The 18262-nt window shown below is 42.9% G+C and overlaps 1 protein-coding gene across 1 annotated transcript in view; it reads left to right on the top strand.

Moving 5' to 3' along the window:
- LGALS4 (galectin 4) overlaps positions 1-18262 on the top strand; it is a 37035-nt gene that overhangs the window by 9123 nt on the left and 9650 nt on the right. Inside the window, exons 2-5 of the mRNA XM_085625013.1 lie at positions 11369-11457; positions 14266-14470; positions 16382-16531; positions 17131-17220. Coding sequence (XP_085481139.1) covers positions 11369-11457; positions 14266-14470; positions 16382-16531; positions 17131-17220 — 534 coding nt within the window. The remainder of the gene's footprint in view (positions 1-11368; positions 11458-14265; positions 14471-16381; positions 16532-17130; positions 17221-18262) is intronic.

An 18262-nucleotide genomic window follows, 5' to 3' on the forward strand; every position in this document is an offset into this window, starting at 1 on the left:
GGTCTCAAGGCGCTGGTGGGGGGGGTCGCTGCTGATCCGTCTGGGCGAGAATACCCTCACTGAGGATCAACAGCTCCTTGAAACACTGCATACTGACCCTCAATCCCAAACAAAAAAAGTAAAATCCGATATAGGTTCAGATCACTGGTGCGGTTACTAGCAAAATATAGAATAATGATAGACTGTATACAGCCTAGAGGTCCCTCGATAATGCTGTGGTTTAAGGATGTCTGAGAGTGGCAGTTGACCAAGGAAATGTGGATAAAAATGGTACAAATGGATGAAACTAATTCTTGATGATATCCTAGACTGCGTGCAATGCCAGCAAATTCCTGGAAGGCGAATCTGATCACTCCCAGACACAATCCCTGACCATCACATCTTAACTTTCCCTGACTGGATAAGTTATTTTACATGTGGGACACTAGTTTTTATTTGCTGCTGTGTAATTGACTGTTATTGGTATAATAATGACCAGGATCATTCCTTGCACATTATTCGGTATTGTGACTCCCTCAGGTGAACATACTCTAATAATTACACTATCATTTGTCAATGTTTTAAAAAATGAATAAAACCATGTAAAAATAGTAAATTAATTTTCCTTAACAATTAAATTACATTTAAATTACTATTATATTTTAAGTGTCCAAACTTATAAGTATATGTGTATGTTTATAAATCTGTGTGTATATATATATATATATATATATATATATATATACACACACACATTTATATTACATTTAAATTACAATTCTATTTTAAGTGTCAAAACTTATAAGTATATGTGTATGTTTATAAATCTGTGTGTGTGTGTGTGTGTGTGAGTATGTATATATATATATATATATATATATATATATATATATATTCACTTAAAAAACCATAGGTTTCACACATGTTATAGTTAGGTGGATATTTCACTCGTAAAAAAACAATGAAATTCCCCCGTTATAGTTCGTTGAGATAACTATAACTCGCGCGCCCGCAATCCTCTGCTCATGACGTCACATATTACATCACTCATGACATGGTCAGTGGCATCACTCATGACATCACTGATGACATCATCCTTGTGATAGAGTGGCGGTCGCGCGAGTTATAGTTATCTCAAATAACTATAACGGGGGAATTTCATTGGTTTTTTACGAGTGAAATATCCACCTAACTATAACATGTGTGAAACCTATGGTTTTTTAAGTGAATTTGCAAGGTTTTTTAAATGCTAATTCCTAACTATAACGTGTGTGAAACCTATGTTTTTTTCAGTGAATTTGTATGGTTTTTTAAATGCTAAGTTATGTATGTTTTATTTTTTTTTTATATATTTATCAATAAACTACGTATTAAAAAATGTTTTTATTTTTTTTTATGGTTTTTCACCGTGCGCGCACGGTGCGCACACCCCCGCGATTTAAAATAAAAAAAATTTTAATGTTTTTTTCTGCCTTCGGGATCCTTCAGGGACCCCCTGACCAAGGCTAGGGGGTCAGGAACTCTCTACCATGCCCCCTTTTCACGTTCGCCACCTTCCTTTTCCACTCTCGCACTGAAAACAAACAAAATGGCGGCCGACACTTCCTGATTTCGACCGATTCGAACGTTGACTGACATGTAACAACCAATCAGAATTACGCTCGCGCACGTTAGGGTGCGCGCACGGTGCGCGGCTATAGATATATATGTGCTTTTTACTGCAATTTTCTCTGGAACTACTGAACAGATTGACTCCATATATGCAAACGGCACATCCCTGACCTGAGGACTACCTCTCTACCAAATTTCAAGTAATTCTGTTCAGCCGTTCGGGCTGTACCTTCGACTAAAGGTCCTATGGGAAAATGCATAGAGAAAACGCGTTTTGGGACCCCCCTTTTTTCTCGGCCCCCGCTTGACGAGACTTTCAGGGTAGGAGCTGAGCGGAGCGCCTCATTAGTTTTGAAAAATTCGCGAAGATTCGTCAACCGGTGCCAAAGTTATTCAAAATAGAATTTTGAGATTTCCTATGGAAACACGATCCTAACTATAACTATCTACTGGCGACCGCCAGTAGATAATATATATATATATATATATATATAGTTTTATCCAAGAAGTGCCCGAGAGCATGGTAAGGCACTTGTCAACGCTCTAGTGAAGATGCTGTCCGTTTTCCTGCTCCCCTTCAATTATACTTCAGCCAATGCGTTTCAAGGATATAATCCCCTTCTTCTTGGGTAGGTCAACCCCCAAAAAGACAGCTCACATCACGCTAGTTTTGACATCCTTTATTTCCCTTGTTGCCCCCAGTGGGCGTATGCTTAAGGCTTTCCGTTTTAACTGCATGATGGGACATTGAGTCCTCGATGTCAGCATAATTGTTTACTTTTGTAAGTTCCATGTGTGGTTGAAATTTGTAGCATATTAAATTCCTGTCGTAGGTACCGGTAGCTTGTAAACAGGCTCAATTAACATATTTGAGCCGTGTGCTGAAACAGTGTTGCATAGTTCAACACCACAGCCTTGTGCAATACGATGGTGCTCTTTCCCCACGGTCAGTGCCGCTGTGTATTTTTGTTTTATCCAAGAAGTGCCCAAGAGCATGAGAAGGCACTCAACAACGCTCTAGTGAAGATGCAGCTTATGCGACACTGTTTCAGCACAATGCTCAAATATACTAATTGAGCCTGTTTTCTAGCTACCGGTACCTACTACAGGAATTTACTATGCTACAAATTACAACCACACACAGAACTTACCAAAGTAAACAACTTTGTATGTAACTATGAAGTAAACCCTGCAATGTTAAATTCAAAGACTGGAGAGCTCACCCATGAATAATGACTCCCAACGTAATACCCATAAAGCAATGACTCCAGATGCAACCTACACAATGTAACAGTAGTACATCTCTCACTGTATGTCTACCCTTAAGAAAATGTTGACCGAGGATCCTGCTGTTCTAAAGTATTTTACTTAGAACAATGGGTACAATAGTGGCTTCCAGTGGATTATCATTTAAGTATCATCAATAGTTTGGCAAAACTCTGTTTGTTCGAAGATCAATTTGTTGATTACATTTGAATGTTTTTTTGGTCAAACCAACAAGTTTGGCGAAGGTGTGCTGGACCAGGAATTAAGATACTGAGAAAAACAATATAACCGTGTTCTATGTATTGCTGATTTACGGCACCAAAGCAAAATTGTTATGGTCCACTGAGTAGACAAACAAAAAAGTGTGTATAAGTTTGAACATTTAACAGAACAAAATGAGAAATGGTGCTGTGCACTCACTGACTAATGTCAGTTTATCCAGCTGACAAAAAATGTGTTGAATACAATGAGGGTAGTGGGGAGTTAACATCAAAATACAATAAAAAATATAAACCACAAAGAGAAGTTTTGCTGATCTGATATTACTATATTTTGTTGTTTGTATCTAAAATCAATGTCATGGCAATGTGCCAAACCTCAGTTGACACATACAAATGAAAAATGACAGCAGTGAAAATTGTTTATCAACACGTTTGCACAAAATATCAGACTTTAGGATAACCTCAACCAAATAGTTTACATTACAGTCAACTATAGCTGTTCGTGACGGAGGTTTATGCGGGAACGCACTGTCTCTCTCTATTTGCCTGTGAAGTGACTGTTGTCTGGAAATTCTATAGTAACTTGTAAGGTTGCCTATATCTGGATTATGACTTTATGGATTATACGAATTTCCTGCATTAATTAGACAAAATTGCCCTGAAGAAGTGGAGACAAGATTCAGCGAAACATGTGTTGGCTACTTCAGTGCTACAACTACGGTCTACTCTGATGTTATGGTTACTTCAGTCTTATAATGATCATGGACTATTATAATGTAACAATTTGGTTGTGGTTATTCTAAAGTCTGAAAAATTGTGCAAACTTGTTGTTAAACAATTTTCAGTGCTGTCATTTTTGATTTGTATGTGCGACCTGATGTTTGACACATTTCCATGCAATTCATTATATACAAACAACAAAATATAGTAATAAAATCAATGCAGCCCATACAAAATATACAGTGAGGAATTTTCATTCCAAAACCTCGTTTCTTAAAAAACGAATTTTGTGATATTTATAGCCCTGTTGAAAGATGGAAAATGACTTGGCCGAAATACGGTTGACTTGTTTGCAATGTACGTCACCTGGAATGATGTGCTAACACTTTTGAACGTTATATGAAGCAAACCGTAAGATAACAAAAAGACAGATCTATTATATGAGTCTTTTTAGCACTCTGTTGAAGTCAGGGCAACTCTATTCCACAGTGTATCCTAACAATGTCTCTCTGAACAATGAGCTTTAGAATGAATATATGAGTAAGACAGAAGATGTTCAAAGGATTACAATCAACTTAAGATATGAAATGTTGTCATATTTTCTGGAAGGACGTATTGAAATATTGAGGGACAAAATAGCATTCTGCACAATATTGAGTGCAGGATATCAACTTCCATGATATCATCTAGGTAAGTATACATAGGGACGAGTAGATTTTCTATTTTTAACTTCATGCCTCTGTGTAGGTATATATATATATATATATTCACTTAAAAAACCATAGGTTTCACACATGTTATAGTTAGCTGTACATTTCACTCGTAAAAAACCAATGAAATTCCACGTTATAGTTAGATCAGGTAACTATAACTTGCGCGCCCACAATAAACTGCTGATGACGTAACATATTACATAACTCATGACATGGTCAGTGACATCACTCATGACATCAATGATGACATCTGAAATTACACATTGTGGATTGCGGTCGCGCAAGTTATAGTTACCTGATCTAACTATAACGTGGAATTTCATTGTTTTTTTACGAGTGAAATGTACAGCTAACTATAACATGTGTGAAACCTATGGTTTTTTAAGTGAATTTGCAAGGTTTTGTAAATGATAATTCCTAACTATAACGTGTGTGAAACCTATGGTTTTTTCAGTGAATTTGTACGGTTTTTTAAATGCTAAGTTATGTATTTATTTTTAATTTTTTTTTCTGGTTTTTCACTATGCGCACACCCTGCGCGCACGGTGTGCTTCGCGCACCGTGCTCGCGCTGTGGGCGCTCGGTGCGCTTCGCGCACCGAGCACCCACGTTGCGCAGTCCATGCCGTGCCCGCCTCGCCTTTTTTTACGCAGTAACATTTGTTTTTTTCTCCCTTGTGGGTCCTTTTATTTATTTAATAAATGTGATTGTTACTTCTTTATTTATTTTTTAAATTTTTTTTTGCCGTGCACGTACGGTAAGCTTACCGTACGCTTACCCAGTGATTGTTTTTTAAAATTATTAAATTTATTTTTCGTACTTTTGGGTCCTTCTTGGACCCCCTGACAAACACTAGGGGGTCTGCAACTCTCTTCGTTGCCCCGTTTCACGTTCCCCACCTTTGTTTCTCAGTGCGAGAGACAGAAAATGGCGGCCGACACTTCCTGATTTCGACTGATTCGAATGTTTACAGTCATGTAACCACCAATCAGAATTGAGCTCGCGCACGGCACCGTACGCGTACGGTAAGCTTACGGTAAGCGCACGGAGCGCGCTTACAGATATATATATTGATTTAAATGCTATTTTCTCAGGACCTACTGAACAGATTTACACCAGACCTACAAAAGGCACATCCTTGACCTGAGGACTACCTCTCTGCCAAATTTCAAGTAATTCTGTTCAGCCGTTCAGGCTGTAGCTGTGTCTAAAGGTCCTATGGAAAAATGCATAGGGAAAACGCGTTTTGGGACCCCCCTTTTTTCTCAGCCCCCGCTTGACGAATCCCCCCGAGACTTTCAGGGTAGGAGCGGAGCGTAGCGCCCCATTAGTTTTGAAATTTTCGCGAGGATTCGTCGACCGGCGCCAAAGTTATTCCAAATAGAATGTTGCGGATTTCCTATGGAAACACGGTCCTAACTATAACTATCTACTGGCGACTGCCAGTAGATAATATATACCAAAAAATCCTCCTCTTTCAAAAAAGACAAGGGGACGCGGCAGGGCTTAAAGGAACCATATCTCATCAGAGAACACTCGGCCAGTTCATAGTATGGACTGCCGATCCCATCATGCAGTTGGTTCGCAATGTGGATGAATGTCTCTTACAGCTGGATTTTTCCCTCCTCAAGGTGAGTGGCTGAAGAATGGTTGACTTCAGATTGTAACACTGTGCTGGGCAACAAACGATCGCTGAGCCCTGCGCTTCCAACCTCACAGTCCCGCTGTTGGCAAAGTTTGGAGACGGTGGTGAAGTAACTCTGTCTCTCCGTGTAGGTCACGGACTGTCGGCTGGCAGCAAAAAGCCTCTGCCTCCACTGGACGTGGGGCGGTTCGGGTTAAGCCATTTCACCCAGAACACTTCTGGAAGGGTCCCCTTTGTGTGCCACTGGCTACACGCTAATATGCAAAAAAAATCCTCCTCTTTCAAAAAAGACAAGGGGACCCTTAAAGGAACCATTTGTTCGAGTTTTCTGGCAGGGTGCGTTTCGGCGGTAGCCTCTTCAGATGCCTCCGGTGTTGCAAATTTCAAAGTTTCCTTCTATTTATATGCCCCTCCTTCTAAAGTAGCATGGGGCACACCTGCACCATATCTCATCAGAGAACACTCGGCCAGTTCATAGTATGGACTGCAGATCCCATCATTCAGTTGGTTCGCAATGTGGACGAATATCTCTTACAGCCGGATTTTTCCCTCCTCAAGGTGAGTGGCTGAAGAATGGTTGGCTTGAGATTGTAACACTGTGCTGGGCAACAAACGATCCCTGAGTCCTGTGCGTCCAACCTCACAGTCCCGCTGTTGGCAAAATTTGGAGACGGTGGTGAAGTAACTCTGTCTCTCCGTGTAAGTCACTGACTGCCGGCTGGCAGCAAAAAGCCTCTGCCTCCATCGGACGTGGGTCGGTTCGGGTTAAGCCACTGCACCCAGAACACTTCTGGAAGGGTCCCCTTTGCGTGTCACTGGCTACATGCTAATATGCAAAAAAATCCTCCTGTTTCAAAAAAGACAAGGGGACCCTTAAAAGAACCATTTGTTCGAGTTTTCTGGCACGGCGTGTTTCGGCGGTAGCCTCTTCAGATGCCTCCGGTGTTGCAAATTTCAAAGTTTCCTTCTATTTATATGCCCCTCGTTCTAAAGTAGCATGGGGCACACCTGCACCATATCTCATCAGAGAACACTCGGCCAGTTCATAGTATGGACTGCAGATCCCATCATGCAGTTGGTTCGCAACGTGGACTAATGTCTCTTACAGACGGATTTTTCCCTCCTCAAGGTGAGTGGCTGAAGAATGGTTGGCTTGAGATTGTAACACTGTGCCGGGCAACAAACAATCCCTGAGCCCTGTGCTTCCAACCTCACAGTCCCGCTGTTGGCACAATTTGGAGACGGTGGTGAGGTAACTCCGTCTCTCCGTGTAAGTCACTGACTGTCGGCTGGCAGCAAAAAGCCTCTGCCTCCATCAGACGTGGGTCGGTTCGGGTTAAGCCACTACACCCAGAACACTTCTGGAAGGGTCCCCTTTGCGTGCCACTGGCTACATGCTAATATGAAAAAAAAATCCTCCTGTTTCAAAAAAGACAAGGGGACCCTTAAAGGAACCATTTGTTTGAGTTTTCTGGCAAGGCGTGTTTCAGCGGTAGCCTCTTCAGATGCCTCCGGTGTTGCAAATTTCAAAGTTATCTTCTATTTATATGCCCCTCCTTCTAAAGTAGCATGGGGCACACCTGCACCATATCTCATCAGAGAACACTCGGCCAGTTCATAGTATGGACTGCAGATCTCATCATGCAGTTGGTTCGCAATGTGGACGAATGTCTCTTACAGACGGATTTTTCCCTCCTCAAGGTGAGTGACTGAAGAATGGTTGGCTTGAGATTGTAACACTGTGCTGGGCAACAAACGCTCCCTGAGCCTGCACTTCCAACCTCACAGTCCCGCTGTTGGCAAAGTTTGGAGATGGTGGTGAAGTAACTCCGTCTCTCCGTGTAAGTCACGGACTGTCGGCTGGCAGCAAAAAGCCTCTGCCTCCATCGGATGGGGGGCGGTTTGGGTTAAGCCATTGCACCCAGAACTCTTCTGGAAGGGTCCCCTTTGTGTGCCACTGGCTACACGCTAATATGCAAAAAAAATCCTCCTCTTTAAAAAAAGACAAGGGGACCCTTAAAGGAACCATTTGTTCGAGTTTTCTGGCAGGGTGCGTTTCGGCGGTAGCCTCTTCAGATGCCTCCGGTGTTGCAAATTTCAAAGTTTCCTTCTATTTATATGCCCCTCCTACTAAAGTAGCGTGGGGCACACCTGCACCATATCTCATCAGGGCACACTCGGCCAGTTCATAGTATGGACTGCAGATCCCATCATGCAGTTGGTTCGCAATGTGGACGAATGACTCTTACAGCCGGATTTTTCCCTCCTCAAGGTGAGTGGTTGAAGAATGGTTGGCTTGAGATTGTAACACTGTGCTGGGCAACAAACAATCCCTGAGCCCTGTGCTTCCAACCTCACAGTCCCGCTGTTGGCAAAATTTGGAGACGGTGGTGAAGTAACTCCGTCTCTCCGTGTAAGTCACTGACTGTCGGCTGGCAGCAAAAAGCCTCTGCCTCCATCGGACGTGGGTCGGATCGGGTTAAGCCACTGCACCCAGAACACTTCTGGAAGGGTCCCCTTTGTGTGCCACTGGCTACATGCTAATATGCAAAAAAATCCTCCTGTTTCAAAAAAGACAAGGGGACCCTTAAAGGAACCATTTGTTCGAGTTTTCTGGCACGGCGTGTTTCGGCGGTAGCCTCTTCAGATGCCTCCGGTGTTGCAAATTTCAAAGTTATCTTCTATTTATATGCCCCTCCTTCTAAAGTAGCATGGGGCACACCTGCACCATATCTCATCAGAGAACACTCGGCCAGTTCATAGTATGGACTGCAGATCCCATTATGCAGTTGGTTCGCAATGTGGACGAATGTCTCTTACAGCCGGATTTTTCCCTCCTCAAGGTGAGTGGCTGAAGAATGGTTGGCTTGAGATTGTAACACTGTGCTGGGCAACAAACGATCCCTGAGCCCTGCGCTTCCAACCTCACAGTCCCGCTGTTGGCAAAGTTTGGAGACGGTGGTGAAGTAACTCCGTCTCTCCGTGTAAGTCACGGACTGTCGGCTGGCAGCAAAAGCCTCTGCCTCCATCGGACGTGGGTCGGTTCGGGTTAAGCCATTTCACCCAGAACACTTCTGGAAGGGTCCACTTTGTGTGCCACTGGCTACATGCTAATATGCAAAAAAAATCCTCCTCTTCAAAAAAGACAAGGGGACCCTTAAAAGAACCATTTGTACGAGTTTTCTGGCACGGCGTGTTTCGGCGGTAGCCTCTTCAGATGCCTCCGGTGTTGCAAATTTCAAAGTTTCCTTCTATTTATATGCCCCTCCTTCTAAAGTAGCATGGGGCACAGCTGCACCATATCTCATCAGAGAACACTCAGCCAGTTCATAGTATGGACTGCAGATCCCATCATGCAGTTGGTTCGCAATGTGGACGAATGTCTCTTACAGACGGATTTTTCCCTCCTCAAGGTGAGTGGCTGAAGAATGGTTGGCTTGAGATTGTAACACTGTGCTGGGCAACAAACGCTCCCTGAGCCCTACACTTCGAACCTCACAGTCCCGCTGTTGGCAAAGTTTGGTGATGGTGGTGAAGTAACTCCGTCTCTCCGTGTAAGTCACGGACTGTCGGCTGGCAGCAAAAAGCCTCTGCCTCCATCGGATGTGGGGCGGTTCGGGTTAAGCCATTGCACCCAGAACTCTTCTGGAAGGGTCCCCTTTGTGTGCCACTGGCTACACGCTAATATGCAAAAAAATCCTCCTCTTTAAGAAAAGACAAGGGGACCCTTAAAGGAACCATTTGTTCGAGTTTTCTGGCAGGGTGCGTTTCGGCGGTAGCCTCTTCAGATGCCTCCGGTGTTGCAAATTTCAAAGTTTCCTTCTATTTATATGCCCCTCCTTCTAAAGTAGCGTGGAGCACACCTGCATCATATCTCATCAGAGAACACTCGGCCAGTTCATAGTGTGGACTGCAGATCCCATCATGCAGTTGGTTCGCAATGTGGACGAATGTCTCTTACAGCTGGATTTTTCCCTCCTCAAGGTGAGTGGCTGAAGAATGGGTGGCTTGAGATTGTAACACTGTGCTGGGCAACAAACGATCCCTGAGCCCTGTGCTTCCAACCTCACAGTCCCGCTGTTGGCAAAATTTGGCGACGGCGGTGAAGTAACTCCGTCTCTCCGTGTAACTCACTGACTGTCGGCTGGCAGCAAAAAGCCTCTGCCTCCATCGGACGTGGGTCAGTTCGGGTTAAGCCACTGCACCCAGAACACTTCTGGAATGGTCCCCTTTGCGTGCCACTGGCTACATGCTAATATGCAAAAAAATCCTCCTGTTTCAAAAAAGACAAGGGGACGGGGCAGGGCTTAAAGGAACCATTTGTTCGAGTTTTCTGGCATGACGCGTTTCGGCGGTAGCCTCTTCAGATGCTTCCGGTGTTGCAAATTTCAAAGTTTCCTTCTATTTATATGCCCCTCTTATAGTATATATAGTATATACTTACCTTGATTATATTATGGTAGTCCATATTCTGCACTTGATGTTGTTGCAGGACAATATTAAGCGCTCCATCTTGAGGTAGAACCCCTTCTGGAGCGATATTATTGAATTCTGGAATAATGTTATGGTTATTTGATGATCTCAGAAATGGTTCTAAGTAACAAAAATCAATTTAGGAAAAGGTTTACCACATATTACCCCTATTGCAGTGGACTCCGGTGAGCACAGTATTGGTCATAACGTGTGTCACTTTTTTCATGTTATATATTTGAAAAGAAAATGTAAAACATTTATGTTAACTTTATACATCCTGTATTGAAAAAAGAAAAGAATATCTCATCGGATTCCATTTCCAGAACTAATGCTTAATTTGGCTGGCTTTGCTAAGCAATCTTTTTGTTTGGCACCAAAGATTGGCCTAGGCTGCAATCACTTCAGTCCTTTATTCCATTTAGTGTCTGCCTAGGCGTTGGCCATACTTGGTAAATTAATTTCCTATAGTTACTTTAGTACTCATCGTCAATAAACTCTTATGCTCGATACCCACTCTGCATGTCCAGCTTTAGCCATAATCAGCTGGTTATTATTTTACCAACACCTAGATTAAGGCAAGTTAGAGTCACAGGAATTCGCTAATGGGCAATTTCTAATAGGTGCTATTTTGAAGGAGGCTATGAACTAGGAGTACTTCTGTTATGTAAAGTACATTGTTTAACTTTTCGTTGTGGTCTTAGTGACAATGATTAATGTTTATTTTTTTTTCTTCATTTTAGCCCATTCCTTTCATGAACCCGATTTCCGGAGGCCTTCGAGGAGGGATGTCCGTCTATATCCAGGGCACAATTCCCCATCACATTAACAGGTAACTTGCACTTGACGTACACTTTTTTCCCCACACTTCTTGTTGGACCAGATTTTTTGTATGACTGTGGTGTTTCTACTTTTTGTCTGACTTTTGGTGGCACCCATATTAAAGAAATGTGATGCTGGATGGGTAACCGCCAGCAGCATGGACCCATCAACTTGTAAAGCAAGATTGCTCTTTGAATCGAGTTCTGACACACATACACTGCCAGTTGTAAGGTCTTACTTATGTACAGAGCAAACTCATGTGGGGTGGCTCATGTGCAGGAGCACTGATACTGGTCCTCTGGGGTAGACCGAGGCAGTCTCTTGCCCACCTCACTACAGATGTTCTGCGGTAAGTTTGTTCACACTATATGCTCGTGGATGTATAAATGCACATTTACACTCTCACTATGTATATACATACATTTGTGATACACCAGAGCTCACACCTGAATAGCCAGAAATGTGTTCACAATTATGCGAATACATTGCGCAGTCGATCTCATTTGAATTCTTGTGTGGACGTGCACAAAGAGTTGTATACACAGTTTACCCATTTACAAACACAAGTTTTTTAAATACTGAAACAGATCTCACAGTATGACGCATAGTGGGTGACCATGCATTGTGCTTCTGTAATGTGATTGAGTAGTCATGGTGACGTGATAACAATCCAGGAAGCTCTGTAATGAGACATGTGTCCACATTGGCCTTAGCCATCTGCCCCAGGCAAAGACCATAGATTATCTCAAGCCAGCACTATGAGTAAGACGTCATCCCTATAGTTACAGCTGACAGTTAAGGTGAACATTATCCTATGTACATTAACCCGTAAGTAACCGCAGTTGGTTAATACACCTGATTCCGAAATGCGTTTGTGAGAGGATGGGCTGACCAGTCCTGATCCTTTTCGAGGGGATGGTTATGGGTTTTCAGCTGCAGTCAGAGTCAAGTGTCAATTTTCTACATGTTGTGGTGTGCACGCTCACGGTTACTGATATGTCTGCCCTGGTCTGTATGCTTGTACCTTTGGCTATATGTGTATACACACAATAGTTTGATGAGTTGAATGCAATCAGTTGAAATGTTAGGTTTTGCAAAATTTCAAGACATTACTTTAATAGCACAGAAGCCCACCTCTCCATATCTGCTTAGAAGGTCCATATATGCCGCAGAAGGCCCACATGGCTGCCACTGCCTGTTGGATTATAGGTTCACATCTAGTACAGAACGATGCCCGAAGATATTTCTGTTCACAGGGCTTGGATGTGTTACAAGAGGGTCGCATCACATACCTGCTTAAAAGGCCTCTATCCATATGACACAAGAGGGCTGCCTTCACATTAACGCTAATAAGGTTTCTGGGCCAAGGGGGCTGCCATCACATATATGCGTAGATGGCATCTGATCCAAGAGGGCCCCCATCCTCATATACATGTGTCTAAAGAGCGTTACCATCACATATCTTTTTACAAGAGAGTTGCCATCACAGATCTACTTACAGGGCATGTGGCACAAGAGGGCTGACATCAAATACCTGCTCATTGGGCCTTGCCTGGCACGGGGGAGGGGGGAGGGCCATCATTGCACTTCACACTAGGCCTTATATGGCACATTGATGCAACATGCCAGCACAAAATAATCTCACCACATGCCTGACCACAAGACCTGCATCAGGCACACCAGACTACTACCACACATCCAACCACACCGCACTGTATGTGTCAACACTGGCGGGGCCTACATTATCCTTTAATGTATTTTATGGGGTGCTTTTACATGCATCAATTGCTGTAAAAATGCTTGATCACAGGGCAGACACAAACCTGCAGGCAGTGCTATTTGTTACGTCACATGATAGGCATTTATGTGGTTCTCACAAGCAGCTCACAAGCATGCTTATGACATAATAAAGCATTGTATATCTTGGCGCAATTTTGAGCAGAACTGCGAGAGCAGTCAAACAATTGTGTCTATTTGTTGGCGATTTGTAGAGTTTTCTCAATATTTATCTTAAAAGCAGAATATACAGTGCATAAAGTGAAAATGAAATTATTTGCATGGATGGTTGTGACAATGGACTTTTCCATTTTTCCTGGGTTGGGTGATCGGTGCCCATTGCTCGATGTAGCAAAAGTGCTTTCAAAATAAACATCACAGGCCTGGGAGGTAATTATGATGTGTCAGTGTGCACATGATGACGTGGTATATTTAAGCTTGTTTAAATGGAGTGGTTGTGTAGTGTCTTAGTATGGTGCATGACTGCTGTTGGATTGGCACTGTTTTGCCAATTCTATGGATTTGGTGTGGTCTTGTGGAAACACTGGTGTAATAATTTTGGCTAACATGTGATGTCTGAGAATGTTCATTTGCAGTTGTGTCTAGGTCCATTGGCAGTTAGTTATCTTTGAGTGGAGAGTGCTTTCGGCTATCAAATGAAACCTTGACTTTGGGATATTAGAAGTATGTTATGTTTGAGTATCAAGACCTGTGTTTAATGTGCTGATTGTTAGGATGTGTGGTGAACAGCTATTTACTAAACCAGGTAATGATCCAACCTACAGATTTCCAAATTGAGATCCCAGTAGCACTTGCCAGACACACTAAATCTCCACCTAACTACCCATTGTCAAGCTGCCCGACTGCCACAACAACACCTAAATTTATCATCTTCTCTACACCGCACATGCACAGAAGTGCAGATCATGTACCTTTTTTCAACATCCATACAGTATTGCGAATCTATGTGTCAAAATGGATAACTTTAAATGGTGACAATTAAATCAATTGATGGTTGACGCTCTATCCTTACCTCCCGTAGGTTTCATGTGAATTTCTTGTGTGGGTCATACGATGGGGCTGACATCGCCTTCCACTTCAACCCGCGCTTCGATGGAAGGGACAAAATAGTCTTCAACAGCTTCCAGGGCGGGTCCTGGTGTTCAGAAGAGAAAAAGCATGAAATGCCTTTCCGCAAGGGAGAGCACTTTGAGCTGGTCTTCATTATTAACAATGACTTCTACCAGGTAAGGGGCTTGACACAAAAGACTTCACCCTGGCCTTAACTCCAGACTTCTGTGGCTTAGTAGCCACACAGTGAACATTGGGACAAAGAAGCCTGTACTTTAATCCCTTCTTTCATCAATGAAACTAATTGTCTGATACCAAAACTGTCAGTATTAGGGATCATATAGCATTTGCACATTTTTATTTACGTTGAAATGCCTGGGGAGAAAGACATCCCTACACGGATCTCATAATAATGCCGGAGGCACAAACAATGGAATATTCCTTTCTTTGTGATACAAAACCTTCTATTCTAAATAGCAGTCACTGTGGGAACATGCACATTTGTGCTGGGGAATGCCTGTTTTTGAGGCACAACTAAGTGATCCCAAGTCTGCTTGCACCAATATTTGCCTTGTATAACTTTGACATGGTCCTTCAAAATCCTGGTCACTTATGTATGTCGTGTTCCTCACAGTTGGCGAGAAATTGCACTTGGAGATCTGTGGTTCCAACTTTTTCTTGGGAGCTTTCCACCAGTGCTGCCAAACGCCAAGGCTACCTAGTCTCGAATCCAAGTCATGCCTCTTTCCTCCACCATCCTCCACTTCCTGTGTTTTTTTCCTCACTCTTTTTTCAAAATCTTTTTCATTGTTCCTTTCTCTATTTGTCACTTTTTTCCAGTCTTTCTTCGCCCCCATCTTTCTCCCTTTTTGGCCATTCTCTTTCTCACTCTGGGTCAAAGAGTGATGATGAAAAATATGTTCTGGTCCTCAAAAGAGTGGGTGTGCCTATCACCTGCACAAACTAAGCATAGTTGGAGTTCCAGTGCCTCAGTTTCTTGTTCTGGCTTAGCATCTACAATGTGGGTTTTGTTTAAGAATACTTGCAATGACTATGCCAACATGGGTATCTTTGGGATAAGGTCGTCACAGGCTTAGATTTATGTATAAGTTCACCCCTGGGCCATTCAAGTATGATGACCCTTAAATGCTTAACCACTCCTAGGAGTAGTCCTCGGTTGCACTACCCTATTTCTCACCCAATACCTCTTTCAATATATCCTCTACTTCCACTCTCTCACTGATCCCAAACCCCATTCTACTACTATGAGCCCCAAAATAACCCTTTCTAGACCCTTCCCTCCTCTACCCCTCCTTGCATCAACTGATACCTCTTTTACTATTCAGATCTCCCACTCAAGCCTGTCTGAACCCTTGCCTCTGACATTTCCCACTTCACCTCCCTTTTACTCACACCAAACCTCCTCCTACTGCTATGAGCTACAAAAACAAAAAATCCTAAATCCTTTCCTCTTCAATCCCTCCACTATCCTTTTCAATCCAAATAACAGACTAACATATCCACCAAACAAATATATTTCATATTTCCCTGCACTAATTTCCCACTAATCCTGTTTGTGTTCCAGAGTAGCATGCTACCTGCCGAAGAGCTTTAACACCTCATCAGGGGTAGCAAGCTCTATATAAATGCAAACTCTTCCCTCTTCTAATCCCTCTGCTTTCCTTTTTCAATTAAAATAACTGACTAACATGTCCGCCGCTCAAATTAATTTCATATTTCCCTATACTAATTCACCACTAATCCTGTTTGGGTTCTGGAGTAGATTTTTACCCACCGAAAAGTGCTAACACACCTCATCAGGGGTAGCAAGCATGATGTAAATGCAAAGCTTTCCTTCTTCCATCTCTCCACTATCCTTTTCCAATACAAATAACAAACTCAAATGTCTAGCGCTCAAATTAATTTTATATTTCCCTATACTAGTTGACCACTAATTCTTTTTGGGTTCCTGAGTAGCGTGCTACTCACCAAAAAAGCGCTTTTACTCCTCATCAGCAGCAGGAAGCGCAATACAAATGCAATTACAATATTACCATGGTCAGCTAAGCATATGTCTGCTGTCATAGGTGAATGTGAATGGGGCACCCTTCTATGAGTTCCGGCACAGGATTCCACTGGAGCGTGTAGAGTGCTTACAAGTGGAAGGAGATGTCACCATCCAGTCCATCAACTTCATTGGAGGAGGATTCCAAGGCAACATGGGTGGAATGGGCATGGTGAGTAAAAGGAAAGGGGGGTGAATGGTGGGAAAGGGGACTTATGACTCAGAGAGGTAAAGGAGACAAAGAAAGCGTGGGATTGAGAAGTGAGTGTTGGAAAAGCATACCCAGTGTCCAAAGAAGGCAGTGCAGAAAAGGGGCATGGGATAAAGGGGGAGCCAAAGGGCTAGAGAATAAAAGGGTAAAAGGCAGGTAAGGGGGCATGCAACAGAGAAGGGTGGGTGGCAGGAAAGGGAGCATGGGGTGAGGGAATGAAGAAAAATGGGCATGGAATGGAGAGAGCATTGGATAGATGAAGGTAAGTTTGTGAAAGGGGGATTGGGAGAGAGAGCAGCAGAGCAGCAGAGAGGGCACAAATGGTGCCCCCATACTCTAAAAAAGGAATGTCATCCATTTCTCAATAGTTTTTTATGAAAAGCAGAGCTTATGGAAGGAGAAAGGTTTGTACATGTTATAGTTATATGGGTGTAACTGTGTCATATAAAAGTGGGACTTGCAGAATAACTGAAGGGGAAGGATGATGGATGGAAATATTATAATGAAATGCATAGTACGGTGGATGTGGTTGCATACAAATTTTTATTGTTTATTTTTAGGGGATGGGGCAGCCACCTCAGTACTATCCAGGAGGAATGCCCGGAGGTATGCCTGGGGGAATGCCCGGGGGAATGCCTGGAGGGATGCCAGTAAGTATCATAAGGAAACCTGTGGGGAGCCTAAGGGAGCTATCAGACCAACCTAACCTCAAGTAACACACAGGGCAGCCCGTGCAAGACAAGAGCAGCCAAGGAAAGGCAGCGAATCACAATAAAGACAATCACAGGTCAACCATACAGAAGCAGTAGAGAGAATAACCAATTGGAGACAATGAGCAAGAAAAAAAGCACTGATTACACACACACATATGCAAAAAACACTGCCTCTGACCTGCTCAATCAAAGAACAGTCAGTTGATGGCAATCCATTCAGAGACAACTGCAAAGCAACCAAGCAGACACAATCAAACCCATTCACAGAAATATTACCATCAAGAACAAGCACTTTACAGTGAAGAGGAGACAACCACAGAGCAGAAAACTTAAAAAGTATAAGCTTTATTGGCATTTATGGATTTCCAATGCATTTGACTAAGTCGACCATGCACCAGCAGCTCTTTTAGTCTTTTCTCGTTCACTCTATGATCATCCAGCTTAAGTCTCAAGCATTTAGAAACCGGCCTTCATTAGTACAGTGGGAAGAGAAACAGCATCTAGGGAAAACAGGTACCTGGAGGACCCTCAGCACCAAATTCCACCCCAATGACCAAGTTACTTTTTAGGCCTACAGATATTCGCTATTAATGACTTATCAAAATACAGGATTCGATTAGAAGAGTAGTATTGCACAGACTGCACTTACAGTTTCTAATGTTAAACATAAGTATTTTCAATTTGGGAGTGCCCGGCTGTTGTTGTATCATATCAGCAGCTTCAAGGACGGTGGTGAAGTTGACTTTGTCTCTGACTTTCATCCCATGATGCTCCAAGATGATGCCCTGTGTTCTTCTGCCAATGACAAAGATTCCTTCAAGGATGAAGCCTTATTCATCCAAATTACCTGTCTACCCATTCTTCCATGCCAGGTGGAAGTTGTTCAACACGTCCTGGTGAACAAAGCTCAAAAAGGTTATTTTGCACATGAAAGGGCCATAGAAACATCTCTGAAGGTAGACTTCCACTTTGAAATACT

The sequence above is a fragment of the Triturus cristatus genome, chromosome 9 (assembly GCF_964204655.1).
Source record: "Triturus cristatus chromosome 9, aTriCri1.1, whole genome shotgun sequence".
NCBI lineage: Eukaryota > Metazoa > Chordata > Amphibia > Caudata > Salamandridae > Triturus > Triturus cristatus.